Source organism: Amblyomma mixtum, chromosome 7, assembly GCF_055824585.1.
Source record: "Amblyomma mixtum isolate Tamu chromosome 7, ASM5582458v1, whole genome shotgun sequence".
NCBI classification, from domain to species: domain Eukaryota; kingdom Metazoa; phylum Arthropoda; class Arachnida; order Ixodida; family Ixodidae; genus Amblyomma; species Amblyomma mixtum.
This window is the reverse complement of record NC_143018.1, coordinates 35054963-35071487: the sequence shown is the minus strand read 5'-3', so window position 1 is coordinate 35071487 and position 16525 is coordinate 35054963. Positions and strand designations below refer to the sequence as shown.

Here is a 16525-nt window from a genome sequence, read left to right as displayed (position 1 = left end):
ATCGCAGCAATTTGACTCATTAAGCCATAACGCTTTAATTTCCCAAATAGAGAAATCACATGACACTGGTCTGTTTAGGCGAAAGAAACCTCGACGGACGGTTCCGCTTCACAACCCGGTTAATTTTTGCACATCAAGTGCGTATGCAAGTCACTCTGATATTCGCAGATTTGCTTTCGCACTGTGCAGCACAGCAATCGGGCTTCGATCTCAGCAGTTCAAAATACAGCTGTGCCCTTTGGCTACAGCCAAACGCATGACAAGGCAAGCTTTGCCCTTGCTAGTGACCAATTCTGCAGTTGCGAAACTGCCAAAAATTGACAGCAAGGTTGAATGTATCCCAACCATTTTAATGGCTTCTTAATTAGTCTGGCTTCTGCAAAGCACCATGTCGCGTAACGAAGTTGGTTCACAGTCGCAAGCTTTGGCATGTCAACTCTCCTGTCCTGCTCGAGGTCAATTAAAGTGACTGAAGGCCCCCCCCCCCCCCATATATGCTTCTGCACGGAGAACTTCCCTGTTGTGTGAGTAGAGCAAGAGAATTTGTACGGCTGAGGCGTCTACCCAATGCCATAAAAGTGCCAAAACCTCATTTGCATGTGCACGGCTTTCTGATGACGATGGGATAACGCTCCGTGTGAAGATAACTGAAGGCATTAGCACCGCATAATTTTTATTTAAATACAGGAATGCACCCTTGGGGCTCGCAGCGCACCCATTTTCACTTGCGCGTACATTCATACAAGGGCATGCAGCTATAAGAGGATAGGTTACTTATGTCATCCAAGTTAGTTTGCAAGTACAGGAAGATGACGAGAGGAAATAGCAGCAGACAGCCTCGAAAGAATCGAGGGCCTTTTACGATCAACTGAAATCAATACATTTCTAAAACAGTCACGTTTGGAATTTCACGCGAGCGTTTGCGAATTTTTAACCAAAGAGACAATGTCATAAACTGCAGTAGACGTACGACACACACACACACACATGCACACAAAATAAATTTAAGCAGCCGGCGAGATAGCGGAAAGGAACTGCGCGCACACATACGCACACATGTGAAAAACGCCAAAGGGGTCCAACTTGCATCTCAAGTGGCGCCAAATTGCAGACGGGTCTGCCTCGACAAAGCGGCGATCATACCCGGGCGCGGCACGCGGCGCGAGCCGGGTTATTAATTCGGCCAAGTGGGCGTGCCTGGATGTCAAGCACGCAGCAGCAGAACGACGCAGAGCACAACGGAGAGAACACACTGCGTTTCCGCCCGGCTGTTATGACGATCCTTTCTAGCTTTTTCTTCCTCCTCGAAAGCGGACCCCAGGTCCGTCCGGACGCAGCCCGGACCTTGTTCCGAAACACGACGACCGATCAAGCGTCCGCACCCCCCCTCCCCACCATGGAGCGCGGCGCCCGGCCACGCTGGAACCATGCACACGACGTCCTCCGAAGGGGGCATTTCCGCAGTCGCAAGAAAGAAAAAGGGGGGAAGCTCCGAAGAAGTACAACTCTCTTTAAAATAGTTATCGGAGCTCCCGGGCACCCTTTTCCAACAATGCGAAAGCACCTACACGAGCGAACGGCCAACCGAGCGCGAGGGATGCGACGGCGAAAAGCTGTGAGCGACCGGAGGAGAGGCGACCCCGCGCGACGCGCAATTTGCGGACCCCGAAACCGAGTTCGGGCTGGCGCCGGCCGCGTCCGACAGGACAGCCGCACGTCGCCATCCGGCGACGTCGCGGGTCGAGCGACGCGTCCGCACACGCGGCGAGAGCCCGGGCGCCGGCGCCGGGCACTCGGAATCGACGGCAGTGAAGATGACCAGCGGCGGTGGCCGCCGCACGTCTAACGCTAGGACTAGTAGGGAAGTAGGCCTAACACCGTCCCGTGTCGCTCAAAATCGATGGGGGTCCCGTAAGAGCGGACCTGCCCGACAGCGCACGTATGTTGCCCGCAGCGCCAAGCGCGCTCGGACAAACTGGCAACGCACGCAGAAACCTTGCAATGCACACGCATGAAACATGCGACACGCAGCACGTATTTAATGCGCCGGGAACACAGCGGCTCTTCTGAGGAGTTAACAAGCGTCGCGGGGTTTTGCCTAGCGCCGAGCTATCGGTTTCGTGGTGAAGGACGCCGAAAAATGCAACTTTCTGCGCGAAAAAGGTTGCAAAACGAGTGTGGCGGTGCTGCTCGCGTGATTCTGCTGTCGGGTTCCTCCTGTCCGGCGCGCATATCGCAGCGATTGCTGGTTTTGGTTGCTGAAGGTTACCGAACAGATGAGCCGTGCATCACATCTGAGCTGTGAATCGCTCCGCGCGGCCGGAACGACATTGGGCCTCATGCCATGCTGGGACCGCGATCGCCCCACATTGGCGTTCCCCAAAACACTGTCGACAGTGCGCGACGCGTTGGCGGCAGTTTGCAAGCGTTTTCGTTCGCGATACGGGATAAAAATCGGGCTCCAGCTAAGCCTAACAGTGCCTAGGCTTCTGCGGTCCCCGTCCAGCCAACGCAACAAACAGGAGGAGGGGGGGAGTGGAACTGATTCGAAGTTGCCGTGCCGAACACAACTTTCTCGCTCCGCACAGAGGTCAACCGCGGCTGAAACGCTGCCTACGGTGTACGGCTGGCACCAGACTCAAAGGCAATGACGTATCGAAACTGTTTCGTCAACGCGAGCGACGATTTTCAAAAGGCTCAAATGGGTCGATGGCAAAAATCGTCTGAACACCCGCGGATCTCGGCGGTGATCAGCCCTTTTGCAGCGTCGTAGCGGACAAAAAAGCGGTCTGTGCAAAACCTACTTCCTAACCGGTGCGGCGTGGAAGCAAAAGGAACGTCAACTCACCTGCTTGAGATATTTTTTCGAGCATAATTTTATCCCCGTGATGTGCGCCATGGAACAATAACACAATCCGCCATTTGCAATGACCCCAGTGCGCATGCGTTATTTAATCAGCAGGCATCATGGGAACGTTCCGATTCAGGCACCGCTTGGCGTCGGCTGCTGCGTTCTGCTACTCGTGGTTGGGCGTAGTCGTTCGTAAACGTGTGTATTTGGTAGTGTACGATATGATCAAAGAAGTGCTGTTTGGCCTCACTCAACAGCTCAATTTTGGCCGAGACCGTTCTAAACGAACGTTTCAAACGCCAGCATTTTAATGTCTGTGTTGCCGCAACGTTCCTACCCTTCGGTTATGTTGAAACCACGGACTGACCTATCAGCGTGCGTGGCGTGCGTTAAAGCGGCCAGCTGTGAGCGTTGCAGATGCTTGAAATTAAGGTCTGTGCTTTTTCATCTGATCTAGCTGCTCTCCAGGCCTCAGATTTTGCTGTGTGTATGCTTCTGTGCGCTCTCCACTGCAAGGCTATGTAACGTTTGTGCGACTCTGCCGCCAGGAACCGTGGTGTACCGCATTGAGTCGGTAGTAAAGCAGCGTGGGGCTGCCGGCTACCCTTTGTTCAGCGTTGCGGCAGTGCTCTCTTGGCAGTGAACGTGGTAAAAAGGCAAGTAAAGCCTGGCTGAGCCGACATTATGCTACGTGTGTATTTTTCATGTGTGGCTGGAATATTCCAAAGTCCTACGCTATTAGCTTTTCTCTCGTTTCATTTTATTTTTAGGTCTTCACAGCTGTTTTGTGTAGCAGGCTGTAATATGGACTGGCGGAGTTTTCATGCTCGCTCGCCTTTAAAAAAAAAAAATGTGAGTTGAAAACATCGTGCTGTTGCTGTGTATTATTGTGCGAGGACGAGTCGGTGTCAAAAGTGAAGTGCGACCTTTAATTTGATGACGTTAAGTATTGCTCAGAAGACGACATGTTCCGGTGCGCTTTTATGTGCAAGCTTACAGTAGTACAGTCGCCTATTTGCTGCGCAGCATGCATTTTGCGTGTTTTGAGCTCCGATGCTTGCTATATTCAAAGAAGAAAGTGCGATTAACATTTCTTTCGTGGCGACGCGTTAGCGTAAGGAACCTGCGCACCGATGCAGCTAGAACTAACCAATCGCGTATCGCTTTAGGGCGCAAGACTGCGAACTCGAGAGAGATTGGATGGCTCGCTCATGACGTCAAGAGCGCCATAATCGTGCACCACGTATGGCTTTCATGATGCACGCGGCGATAAGCAGGTTCCACTGAAGGGGCGGATATATTGGGGTGTCCCCCCCCCCACCAGACGAGATTTTTTTTTATGGGGAAACTTTATTTGCCCCATGTACTGTACAAGTACCCCCCTCCCCCCTACTCTTCTCCTGACCAGCCTCGAAGAGTTGCCCAATGCTTGGTTTGTCAAGGTAGCAGCCACCATGACATTGGTGCTTCCACAATGCCGCTTTAACACAAGTTTCAATTTGGCCAAGAGCCACTTCCGATATAGTGCAACAGCAGGGCTCCAAGCAGACTGTGCTGGAATGATTTAGGTGCACTCGAGAGGAATCTGAAATAGTCTTTTTACCGCGGCAACTCGATACACACTACAAGGATTCTTAGAAACTTCCAAATTATTATCCTGTGCGGCCGATTTCCCTATTAAATCAGATTAAATGTCCCAGCTCCCTTGTAGGAGTCAACATACAAGTGGAGCCAGTCGCGTGGCGGCTTCGCTTCCGCTTTGTTTTTTAGGTTTTTGTGAGTAAATAGTTTGTCGCACACTACATAGCCGCAAATTAGGCCCACGGAAATAAAAATACGCATGGGCCCTTGGCTTCCACCAAACTCTAGATATCACTCAGTCAGTGGCAGAGCATCAAGCCACCACGAGTCTGGCTGAAAAGCACCCCATGCGTTTGCAGACTCCTGTTTTTGGAAGCGAGTTAAAAAAAAAAAGGGTGGGAGCAAGGACGTTCGATTTAATAGTGAAATCAGCTGCATAGGACAATAACTCGGAAGTGACTAAGAATGCTCAGAGCGTGCAGATCGAGTTCCCGCTGTAAAAGGACGAGCTCAGGATCCTCTTCAGTGTACCTTTAATAAAGGTACAGCATGACGATCCTATGTCGTCGTTCCTGCAGTTCTGTCATTGCTCGTGTTCATCCACAAGCTGGCTGTGCAAGGAGAAAAGTTTCTCTAAATACTTTAATATTGTGTGCTTGCAAAGTACCATTACATTTGTGAGCTGACCTATGCACTAATTTGTGCAAAAGATGCCCTGATATTCCAATACTTATCTGAAATCCTTTTGTGTCCGTTGCAATAAAGGAGGTAGGTCCTTCCCCCATGCCATACTCCAGGAATAATGCAAGACACTGCTGTTACCAATACTAACCAAACCATCCTTCCCGGTTAGGTAACTGTTCCACAGTGCAGACCATCCATTCAAATGTTTAAATGCTCAACTGTCCCTGCAAGCAGAAGCTGAGCTCTTTAGTCCGGTGAACGACATTTTCAAAAGGTGATCCATATGACTGAAAAACAGGACCAGGCTTACCTCGTATGCAGTAGGTGAACACAATTTATTTATTATACACTTTCACAACATTTGCCCCAAGCTCTCAGATGTGCTCTGAAAAACTGCCCCAGTATGCGTATTCCATACAATGATGTCAAATGCAGTCCACAATGTGCGCTTACACTGAACTACAAAAAATGGCTTGGAGCGCCCTCTATTTGCTCCACGGTGAGGATGCACGCTAGTCCATGTGGTTTGAGAATGCATTGTTGGTGGATTCATAACAACTTGCCTTAAACCACTTACAAAACAAGAACATATATACAAGAGAACTCCACACACCAAAGAAGCGGACAGTGATGTACCACTTGCACGCTGATGACATCTGGAGGCCGGAAAGGAAACTGACTTTCTATCAGGGCTGCCATGGCTGCTGGAAAGCTTGCATTCCCTACCACCAGGTGTCGCCGAATGTATGCCTCCCATTAAATTTAATTCATAGACGGCCTTTTTCTTGCGTGCATTACATGGTTGACTGCTAGCCTTCGGTCCACTGGGCTGTTTTCCTCCTCTACACTCTACCTTTGAGTGTTGAATGCACCAACAAAAAAACTCGTGCACCAGATTGCACAATCATCGCAATAAGGGAGATGGTGCACCGGGGAAAAGATGCAGCTCTAAACTGAGAAGTGGGATCTGCCCTCAGATGATCTCGTGCTGGGGGCTCCCCGAAGCGCCACCTCCGAACGGTGCTGGTGACTGGTTGGTGCTGCCGCCCGAGCTGTAGAAGCGCTCCTTCTCCAGCAGCCGGTCATGGCTGCGGTGCTTGTGCTTGTGCTTGTGCTTCTTGTCTTTCTTTTTCTTCTTCTTTTTGTCCTTGTGCACCTTGGAACTGACACTGCTGCTGCCCATGTCGTCCGCTTCACCGCCCACCACGGTGGAAGGCACCCCTCCGAGTGACGTCGATGGTGTCGCGACAAGCGGGAACGTGACAGTCGGCACCACGGTGGACGGGTACGGTGGTGGCACTGGTGTGGGGATGAGGTCTGTGTGCGCGGCTGGTGGCTGCACAGGTGTGGCTTCTGGAAGTGGGGTGCCCATTTTGAACATGCTCGAGTCGAAGCCTGTTGGCTGGTGATGAGTCGAAGCTCCTGTAAGAGCAAGAAATAATTTTTTGGCAGATGCATCAGGAGGAAAAAAAAAAAAGTAACACATTAAAATGGTTACTGGCGCCTCTGAAGCCAAAAGTTCCCGAGCTATCCCTGTGCACCGAACTACTATAGAATGTACGGAGTTTGGAGGCATCTGCTTAGGAATGAACAGGTTATGCATCCTTTGGAAGCTACATTCATACCGTCAAACTGCAAGAAAGAGACATTCCAGTTGAAACTTCTGCTTTAATTTTGTTCAATGGTTTGTTAAACTCGTGAATAAAGGTAGGAAAGGAGCAAGCCACCTGAGCTACAGTATTTGCCCCCCCCCCAAAAAAAAAAAGTGGCTACCTATTAAATTTCACAGTTGCGCACCATAACTAGACTGCTTGGATTACCGCCATAAGCCCCATTATATGCAAACCCAATGTTTTAACAGCTGCCCATTTTGGTCCTGCTTAGCCAAGCTCAACCCTCTTCATGGTTTTTCAATGTAGAGGTATGATGGCCTCCAGCTCTAGGACACTCCACCATCTCTCTATACAGCCTCTTAGTGCTTCCCAATCAGTGCTTAGTGCTTCTGCAACTGGGGCAATGGCAGTGGAACCTATTGCTTACGAGGGCACATGGCTTTGAAGTCCCAAATAATTGGCCAAAAAATTGATTTCTTGAAAACTGTAGCATCCGCTTGTATGCCTCATTTTTTCATTCCTAAAATTGACTTGCAAGTACACTAAAAGAAATTGCTTTATAAAAATTGCTTTAACTATGGGCGTTCTTCTTCCCAACAGTTTTCTCGTCTTGTGGAGCAGATTTCTTCGCGACTGTTTTGCCTATTTTGACCGCGTTTGTTTTGTTTCACTCCTGGGGCCATACTGCAGGTCAAGACATTCTCTGCTCTTCGAATTTGTGAAGCTTAGATTTCCTGTATGAAACTTTCTTCGCACCCTAGATGCGTCAACGGACACTGCATCACAAAAACTCAAAACCAAAACTTGCGCTTTGCAAAAAAATAAATAAAATTCTAAGAATGTCTTTACCTGTAGCACCCCAGTAGGAACACAAAGAATGCTGAACTAGCCTCCCGCCACACTTAACTCCACAGCCTCTTCACAAGATTCAGGAAAAAAATATACAAGAAAACAAATTTCCGGAGGTATAACAGTGAAATTTTGTCAGAGTAGTCATTATTTTTAGCGTGCTCAAAAAATTTCATGCAAATACATAAAGAAATAAAAAAATTTTTGCTGAAAGCCATCTTCCCCCCTAAACTTGCAAAAGGATGTCCATTCCTTCTCTCCCAGTGCATCCCAGATGTGCCTTGGAAGCAGCAGAGACGTTTAGCGGACCCCGGGTGGTCAAAATTATTCCAGAGCCCTCCACTAAGGAGCCTCTTTCTCTCTTTCCTTCTTTCACACAGTTGAGGAGTCCACCAAGAAGTGACTGTTACCGAGTCTTCTTTCCTCAAAACAATTTCTTTTTTTTTTTCTCCTTTAAAGAGAAAGATTGAGGAGAAATGTATGGGCTGACTGCCTAGCTCTAATGACGGAGAGGCAAAGGTCTCCCCTAAGTGCTGCCACCCACGAGTCCAGCTGGCCACCCAAGAGTGCGATCACCCGCCCGTCGCTCAATTAGATCATGGCTGGCATCAGAGGGCACCCAATCTGACAACGAACTACACCAATCACTGCCCTGCTCAGCAGACTCGCCCACTGCTACGACTACGAGTCGCTACGACTTCATCGAAACTGCACGGGCTGTAGTATACATGCAGGAAAATGGTTCAGTGCGGCCATATGGTCGCTGGCGACAATGCCATGCCTCTGCCTGCTGTGTAGTCAAGCACAGGTATTCCGTTCTGCTTTTGGTTACTAGCTTGGGAGCACGAAGAAGCAGCAAAGAGTGACCGTACTGCATGCCGGTCCTGCACTCTCTCTGCAAAAACGAAACTATGGGTGCGTTCCAATTCTCTAGACGTCCGACAAGACGTCTAGTGTGACGTCTAGGAAGCCGTCTACATGTCTACATATTGGAACGTGTCTACTTCACGCGCCGCCTTGCGGCATACAAACCGAACTAACATTTTCGAATAGTTGCACTCCTATGTTCTTAAAAATTCTTAATAAAACAAGTTAAAAGCGCGCTGTTAGTAGTTTTCTAGTTCTTATTTTATTTTTTTTTCTGCAATAATGATGCGTTCATCGCTACCGCTTCAGCAGACGATCTCACCTGCATAGCAGACGATCTCACCCGCACGATTTCCTCTCGCGCGATTCACAAATATAATCGTAAGTCCACAAAGACGGCTTTATTTGCCGCCAGTTCCTATAAAAATCATCTTAACGGAATGACTGACACTTGAAAGATGGTGCGTCTCCGGGCTCCAGTGCCCGCCAATGGAGCACGGCTCACTCAGCTCCGACTGCACCAGCTGCTCCGCCATCTTTAGACAGGAAGTTAGCCTGCATCGATGTGGACTTCGGCGAAGCAGTCTTCTTGGACGGCTTCGTGAAAAATGGAACGCGTCTCAAAATGGCGGCTGTCCGGCAAGACGTCTAAGTAGACATCTACTCGGGGGTATTGGAACGCACCCTATGCTGTGAAAGACAGCGCACAAGCAGCAATGTTTGAGATGCAGTGGTGCTGCTTGGCTCCGAGCCTTTTTTTTTTTTTTTTCACCCCCTAGCTTTCCTGTCCTCTGCAGCGTCAAACTGCCTCTTCGTTCTAACAGACGCAAACTGTGTTGAATTAACGTGGCATTCGCGAAAACAGTGCGGAAGCACACGCGTGCTGCAACCTTGCTCACTCCTCACACTTTCCCTCCTTGCCGCGGGCTCCCTCCCTTCTGCAGACAGCTGCTCCAGCAGATGTGGAGTGCCATCGCAAGACATTCAGGACGTTTTGCGTATATAAAACTGTTGCAAGTGATGATCGTGGGAGCCACTGAGTCTCGAAATTTCTGGAGATGTGTATTTTCACTTGCTTTAAATAAATAAACGCTAGGCGCCGATGTACGATTTTTTCATACGCCGAGGTTCAAATCACCTCGCTTTCAATGCGCTGCTACGGCTCCGTTTTTTGCTGTGCTCAGTCTGAAAGTTTCCCAGCTCGCAAGTTTCTTTCTTTTTCTTTTGTAGGGTGGGGGAGGAGGGCGAGTGAAGAAAATAACAAATGAGGTTCTTCTCTACCATTACCGCTTTTAAAAAAATAAGCTGCATCCATCTCCTAGCCATCTCCATCTTATCCATCAGTATGCATCTCCTATATATTGCTACGAATGCTGGGACGACGAAGTGCCTAGAACGCCGACGATGCCGTGGTGCACACTTGTGTGCTGTTTGGCTCTCCCAGGCCATTGACCCTCTGCTAGGCAACTGGAAGGTGTAATGATTTCTGGGCCAAGCTTAAGAATAAAAGGAAATCACCCCTTCCACCCCCCACCCTTGGTTGACAAATGTCCACCTCTCAAGAATTTCTGGGGAGAAATGCGCTCGGAGACTACTTCCACTGAAAATGGACCAGTTATAAGCTAGAAGAGGCCCTCAGAATGTAATACAGACATTGTCACCAGGTGCCATTTTCACATGCACACTGCGATCACGCAAACACCATTCTTGTGGTCATGGATCAATTAGGCTAGGCCGCACTCAATTACGCATTCACTCTGTGGGTGTGGCCACAGAGTCCCTTTTCACCACCGTCATTCTGTGTTTGGATAAAGTGGCAGGAAAAAAACATTCCATTTCAAAATCCGATTTTTCTCAGCAGTAATTGCGCCTTTCACTACCCGACAAATCGGAAAAAACAAACGTGCAATCAATCTTTGCAAGAACAAAAACTGGATAGAGTTATCCTCGGTATTCCTAACAAGCACCACGTAGCACTGCATTAAGGTCCTTTTGTCCGCGAGTTACCTGGCAAACAAAGCGGGTGACGAGGAACAACACGCCCGCTCACCTGTGAGCCCCGGAAGGGACTTGGACTGCGAGTCGTCGGAGTAGGTGATGTCAACCGGCTGAATGGGTACCACGGGTGCAGTGACCAGACCAAACTCGCCGCTGCTGTGAGAGGCCTCCCTCTGCACCGCCGGCTGTACCACCATTGGCGGTGGTGGCGGCGGCGTTGGCTGCTCCTGCAGCACTGGCACGGCAAGCGGCGGCTCCTGAGGAACAAAAGAAGGCACATGAGGCCTCGAGCGGAACGATACCAAGATTCCGTATTCTGGAAGTGTCCATTTCAGTTTGCACCAGTGTGTTTGAGCCCCAAATGTTGGACATGACGGCTGCGTGATAAACAGATGATGCGCCTTTCCTGTTATGTCACCTTGGCTCAACCTGTACCTGCCATAGCGATCACACATGCAATGCTAAATGTGAACACTGCTCGAACAATTGCTACGCGCTAACGGTTGATATTGAAGTGTTCAAAAGCAGAAACCGCCGCCTGTGATTGGATTTAAAGCTGCTGCGATCTTCTACGCAACTAACAGTGCCACGGTGCTGGAGACTGTAAACTGGCTTTTCAGGAAAGGAAATGGCGCAGTATCAGTCTCACATATCTCGGCGGACACCTGAACCGCGCCGTAAGGGAAGGGAGGAAGGTGGGAGTGAAAGAAGAAAAAGAGAAGGAGGTGCCGTGGTGGAGGTCTCTGTTCGCCACTTCTCGGAGAAAGAAATGCACACAGATTCAGACATGTCCACTTTGTGGGCTCTTTCAGAACAAAGGCCCTCCAATGACTTAAATGCAACAGGTTTGGAAAAGACTGCAGGGCCTACTCTTCCTTTCCAGCCACGTAGCCTGCATTGAAGCCGTTAAAGTGTTGCATTTTAAAGCCCAGGCAACGAAAGTGTCTTATAAAAGTTACGAACTATTGCTAGCGCTGCATAATAAAAGTTAGTAAAATATGATCATTCCTGAATGTTTATGAATGGCAATTGTAATGAAGTTTATGAATGGCAATTATAATTTTACACAATGGAAAATCTTTAAATCCGCAAATGCAGAACAAAGAATCGGCAATACTGTCTTAAAACATAGTAAACGTGAAATAAATACGCAGGCCTATTCTTTAAACATGCCTCACACATACTTGAGACGTAACATCAGCCGCAAAAGTTTAAGGTCTCGGGGGAAAAATTCCATTAGCTCTGCCCTGTGACGCCGTCACGTGGTATTGCTGTCAATGGGCAGAGTATGCACATCCCTCTCATACCGTGACGTTTTACAGGCAATTGGATTGCATGACTGCACCAAAATTAATTTTTTTTTCCACACTCGCATCTCAAACATTTGCTGCCGATAGCATCCAGGTAGCTGTTTCAATGTAACATCTGGAAATGCTTGGTATCTCGTCACATGAACGGCACTTGTTTCACATGATTCACATGGCTGAATTAGTCCACCGTTGCGTCATTCGTACTGATATCTGCAACAACTTCCGAAAAAGGAAGCTGCCACAATGGCTCAGTGCATGTTATGGTGCTCGGCTGCTGACCTGAGGCACGCAGGTTTGACCCCGGCCGCGGTGGTCGTATTTCGATGGAGGTGCAATGTTAGAGGTCCGTGTACTGTGTGATGCCAGTGCGCATTAAAGAACCCCAGGAGGTCGAAATTTCCAAGCCCTCCACTACGTCGTCCCTCACAGCCTGAGTCACTTTGGGACATTAAACCCCAAAAACCTAAAACTTGGAAAAAGGCAATGTGGCCGCTAAAGCTGTTCTACCAAAAATGCTCAAATCCGAGATTTGAGCATTTAAATCCTGCCAAAGCAGCAGCGCGACCGCAGAAATTTTAGACAGGGACGGCTTTTTGCAGAGAGTTACCTTCCAGCAAGCCTCCTGCATCTCTGGCAGGCACTATTAGCTTGCTTTGAAAGACATGTCGGAAAAGGGCACTCCTGCAGATCTCCGAGGAACAGATACACTGCACACACTCAATTCTACCCAATTCTAAGGCACTCCCGGTTCTATCTAAAGCGCACCTGCCAGTCTTGTTTGTGAAAATGAAAAAAGCACAATTTTGTGCAGAAGCCTTAGAATGTTCATATCTGCGTCTGTGTTACTCCCTGTCACCCTCTTACACAGCCACTCTTCGTTGACATCGCAAAGAGCGCACCTCGAAGCAACAGGCCCATAACAATGCACATACAAGACCAACAGCTGACGGCAAATGGAGATCAACGGAGATAACTCATGAACACATCTTCCACATTCGCTTACAGCCCAGCTAACCAGCCTAGTAAGTGGCAAGACATATTGCTAACGGTACTGTAGTTTAAGATTCTGGCATGACGCGCACACTGACGATTGTCGGAAGCAAAATCACTAACCGAAAGCTTTGTTTCCTCCTGCTACCTACCGCTAATCTCGGAAAGCTTCTGCAACCATGGGATAGCCGGTAAATAACGCATAGACTGAATTTTCATTGGTGGGATTAATTTGCAAAAAAATTCATGATGCGTTTTTTTTTTGTTTTGTTTTTTTTTTTGCATGTGGTGCTCCATGCATCTTGGCAGGAGCAGGCACCAGCACGAGGTGCATGCAACCCATGTTTCCGACATATTTTGGGCAGTCACTTTTGTAAAGAAGAAAAAAAAGACGGGTCAATTTATATGCAGCAATATATGTGGCCCTGGCTTAACACCTCCAAGATGCCAACCATGCCAACTGCTGGCACAGAAAGGCCCAACTGGCATATTGTGAAAATTATGATGATGGGGCTGTTGTAGCTGTTTGCAAGAAGGGAGGGGGGGGGCATGTTAGAGTCTGGTAAATATGGTACCTGAGCAAGTTCAAGGACAAACGAAAGCTATTTGCAGTTTTTACAGCTCGGATCCTTATGTTATAGACCAGGTATTTCATTACAGGGGTAATTTGTTTCAATTTTCTAATTTAGTACTACTGTAAAGTGGCTAGTGTCCATCATATCTATATCTCCTAACCACTATAACTCCTAATTGTAAGCACATCACCAAATAAAATTTGTTGAAATGAGCAATGAACACCCTTTCGATTCTTAGGAAATGCGCACCTCCAGTAGAAGGCAACTGCCTCAGTGCTAACGCTTACTTGATACAGTTGAACCCAGATATACCTAACTTGGCTGGGCATGTACATGCTTATCGGAAACCTAGATGCAAGAATAGGGTGCGCATTCCTTGCAGTGACGTGCCACGCGGCAGCGCATTCGCAGCGAACCGCTCGCTAAGCATTGATAAGCGCACCGCTCGCTAGGCGTTGGTAGGCCTAACTAGCTTCGCATCCAAGCTGCAGCGGACGGTGCTTTGGAACTAGCTACTGCCTATCACAAGAGGTCTATTCCTGTCACCAGTACACTATAAATAGAATAATCTTTCGCTAAAATTAAGGTACAGTTGGCGTCCGCAACGCCACCAGCAGCGAGGCGATCGAGGCACAGCAGGCGAGTGCAACCGACAGGCTTTAGTTAGGTTGGCTTCACCGCACGACAGCGATGCGGCGCGGAAAATGAGTACAAGATACCGAAGGTCACCCACGGGCACACCCCCTCGTTCATCTAGTAACGGGGTTTTACAGCGCCTGCTCTGTTAGCGGGACCCCAAGGCCGCGTACAGCCGACCGGTCTCCGCGCGCGAGAAGTGATCGAAGAGCGGCCGCCAGGCGGAGAAGCGCCATTTGCAGGGGGTCCGCTGGCGTGCCGTTCGATATATCCAATGTTCCGGGAACGGGAGTTCGATAAACGCGATCAATAGCGCTGTACTTTTTAGTGGGATTTTCAAGGGGATGTTCCGACTGTTCGATATATCAGGGCCCTCGACTCCCCCGCTCTCCATCCTCCCTGCCGCTGCTTCGCCAGCGGGCAGGTGCTTTAAGGTACGGGGAAGCAACTGAAGCTACAGTACCGTATTTACGCGAATATAACGCTAGTTCTTTTCCACAGTTCGTCGGCTTCGGAACGCACCTCGCGTTGTATCGGGAACCAAGGTACGAATGTAACACGTTTTTCTCGTAGTCCCCTACGATAGCTACAACGAGCTTCGCCACTGCACGCGCGAGCTGATAGGAGAAGCCAACTTTTCAACCGCCTCGGGCCGCGCGGCGCGCTAGGGCAAACGAGACGGTGGATACGAACGTGGAAAGAAGGCAGTGTAGACCGGTGAGAAAGAGAAGGCGCCGAAAGCGTGGAGCGAGGTAGGAAAAGTAAATAAGGGCGAACAGGAGCAGGAGTGGGCAGCATGAGACACAAAGCAGGGGTGGCACAGCGGTCACGACGACCGCTGCTACGCCGGAGAGCAGGCGTGTTACCGCGTCAGAGGCTTTGCTGCACTCTTTGATGCGTCTCATATATTATCGAGGTATCCACAGCGTTCGTATTTTTTCATGCCGTCTCCGTTCTTTGCACGTGCACAGGCTTTAGAGTAGTCTTTACACGACACGATTACAGTGTTACCGGCTGTCGTGGACCTTGTTGGCATGGCATCCAGGTACTAGATTTAAGAAAGAAAAAAAAAATAAGCAGCTCAGTCTCTGAGACACTACAGTGACATTGAAGAATTGAGAAGCACATCAAGATTCCCAATACTGTCCAGTGCAAAATGCAAAGACGGAGTAAAAAGCAAATAGGATAAGTCATTATCATCACCACCATCAGCCCGACTATGTGCACAGCAGGGCGAAGGCCTCTCCCATGTCTCTCCAATTAACCCTGTCCTTTGCCAGCTGTGACCACCATATCCCCGCAAACTTCTTAATCTCATCCGCCCACCTAACTTTCTGCCGCCTCCTGCTACGCTTGCGTTCTCTCGGAATCCACTCAGTCACCCTTAAGGACCAGCGGTTATCTTGCCTTTGCATTACACGCCCTGCCCAAGCCCATTTCTTCTTCTTGATTTCAACTAGGATGTCATTAACCAACGCTTGTTCTCTCACCCACTCCGCCCTCTTCCGATCTCTTAACGTTACACCTATCATTTTTCTTTCCATAGCTCGCTGCGTTGCCCTTAACTTAAGCTAAACCCTCTTTGTTAGCCTCCACATTTCTGCCCCATAGGTGAGTACCGGTAGGATACAGTTGTTGTATACTTCTCTCTTGAGGGATATTGGTAAAGTGCCTTTCATGATCTGAGAGAGCCTGCCATACGCGCTCCACCCCATTCTTATTCTTCTAGTTACTTCCCTCTCATGATCCGGATCAGCTGACCAAACACAAAACAGTAAACAAGATCAGCTTTATAATTTTTTGACTGCATTAAACAAGCCAGCGGTATCAATGCTCTTGGGCTTATAATTTCATCCTGTTATATACTTCTTGATGAGGCAACAACAAAAGCTTCGGCAATGGACTACTTCCTTGACACAGATGAACAGCGCATGGCAGTCACAAATGTGGGCGGAGTTTCACCGCAGACTTGGGCTGCGTCCGACCACTGGTACCCTGCAACGTCACTCGCAGGGCTCGCTGCCAATTCCGAGGCATATGCCATGACTAAAAGCAGGACATTCCACATATCATTAGGAAATAAGAAACAAAAAATGAAAACCGCAGCTTTTCTGGATGCAGCTGCCATTTCTGTTGTCTAGGGCTGCATGGCACAGTGAACATGAGAAATTGCTGCGACCCCTCCTAACACTGATCTGCAGCTACCTTCCTTATGAAAGGGACAAGTGGAATTTACACAACTACGCAATGAAGGAAAAAAAAAAAAGAATCATGCAAAAAGAAAAAGAAAAGTTTGCTTCATCATTCACAGCACACACGTGTATGGGCAGCTTTATGTCAGTGTGTGTCTGCACTGCAATGTCACCGCAGAGCTTTTTTTTTTTTAAGTTCGCCTTAGCTGTCCACATTATTTTAGTGTAGAGGTTCGTAATCATTTCAGCCCCGGGGAAAGCCAACAGCTTTCAAAAGGCATCGAGGAACCCTGTTTGTCTCGACCGCCGTTCGCTTCTGTCCAAGATGCACGAAAAATGACGCACGCGACCCCGCCAGCCCTCAGAAAAATGGTCAAAT

General features: G+C 48.8%; 2 protein-coding genes and 1 long non-coding RNA gene across 3 annotated transcripts in view; 1 reads left to right on the top strand and 2 right to left on the bottom strand.

The window, feature by feature from the left end:
- The window catches only part of LOC149335632 (uncharacterized), a 48057-nt gene extending 45135 nt beyond the window's left edge, over positions 1–2922 (bottom strand). The window contains exon 1 of the mRNA XM_089552220.1: positions 2849–2922. Coding sequence (XP_089408346.1) covers positions 2849–2873 — 25 coding nt within the window. The 5' untranslated portion in view covers positions 2874–2922. The remainder of the gene's footprint in view (positions 1–2848) is intronic.
- Positions 2670–3718, top strand: LOC149335631 (uncharacterized). Its single transcript, XR_016284075.1, has 2 exons — positions 2670–3283; positions 3400–3718. It is a non-coding gene; the product is annotated as an uncharacterized LOC149335631 (long non-coding RNA).
- Positions 3719–5432: 1714 nt separating this feature from the next.
- The window catches only part of Taf2 (TATA-box binding protein associated factor 2), a 50486-nt gene continuing 39393 nt past the window's right edge, over positions 5433–16525 (bottom strand). Inside the window, exons 32-33 of the mRNA XM_089552234.1 lie at positions 10496–10700; positions 5433–6538 (exon numbers count right to left, since the gene is read on the bottom strand). Coding sequence (XP_089408360.1) covers positions 6090–6538; positions 10496–10700 — 654 coding nt within the window. The 3' untranslated portion in view covers positions 5433–6089. The remainder of the gene's footprint in view (positions 6539–10495; positions 10701–16525) is intronic.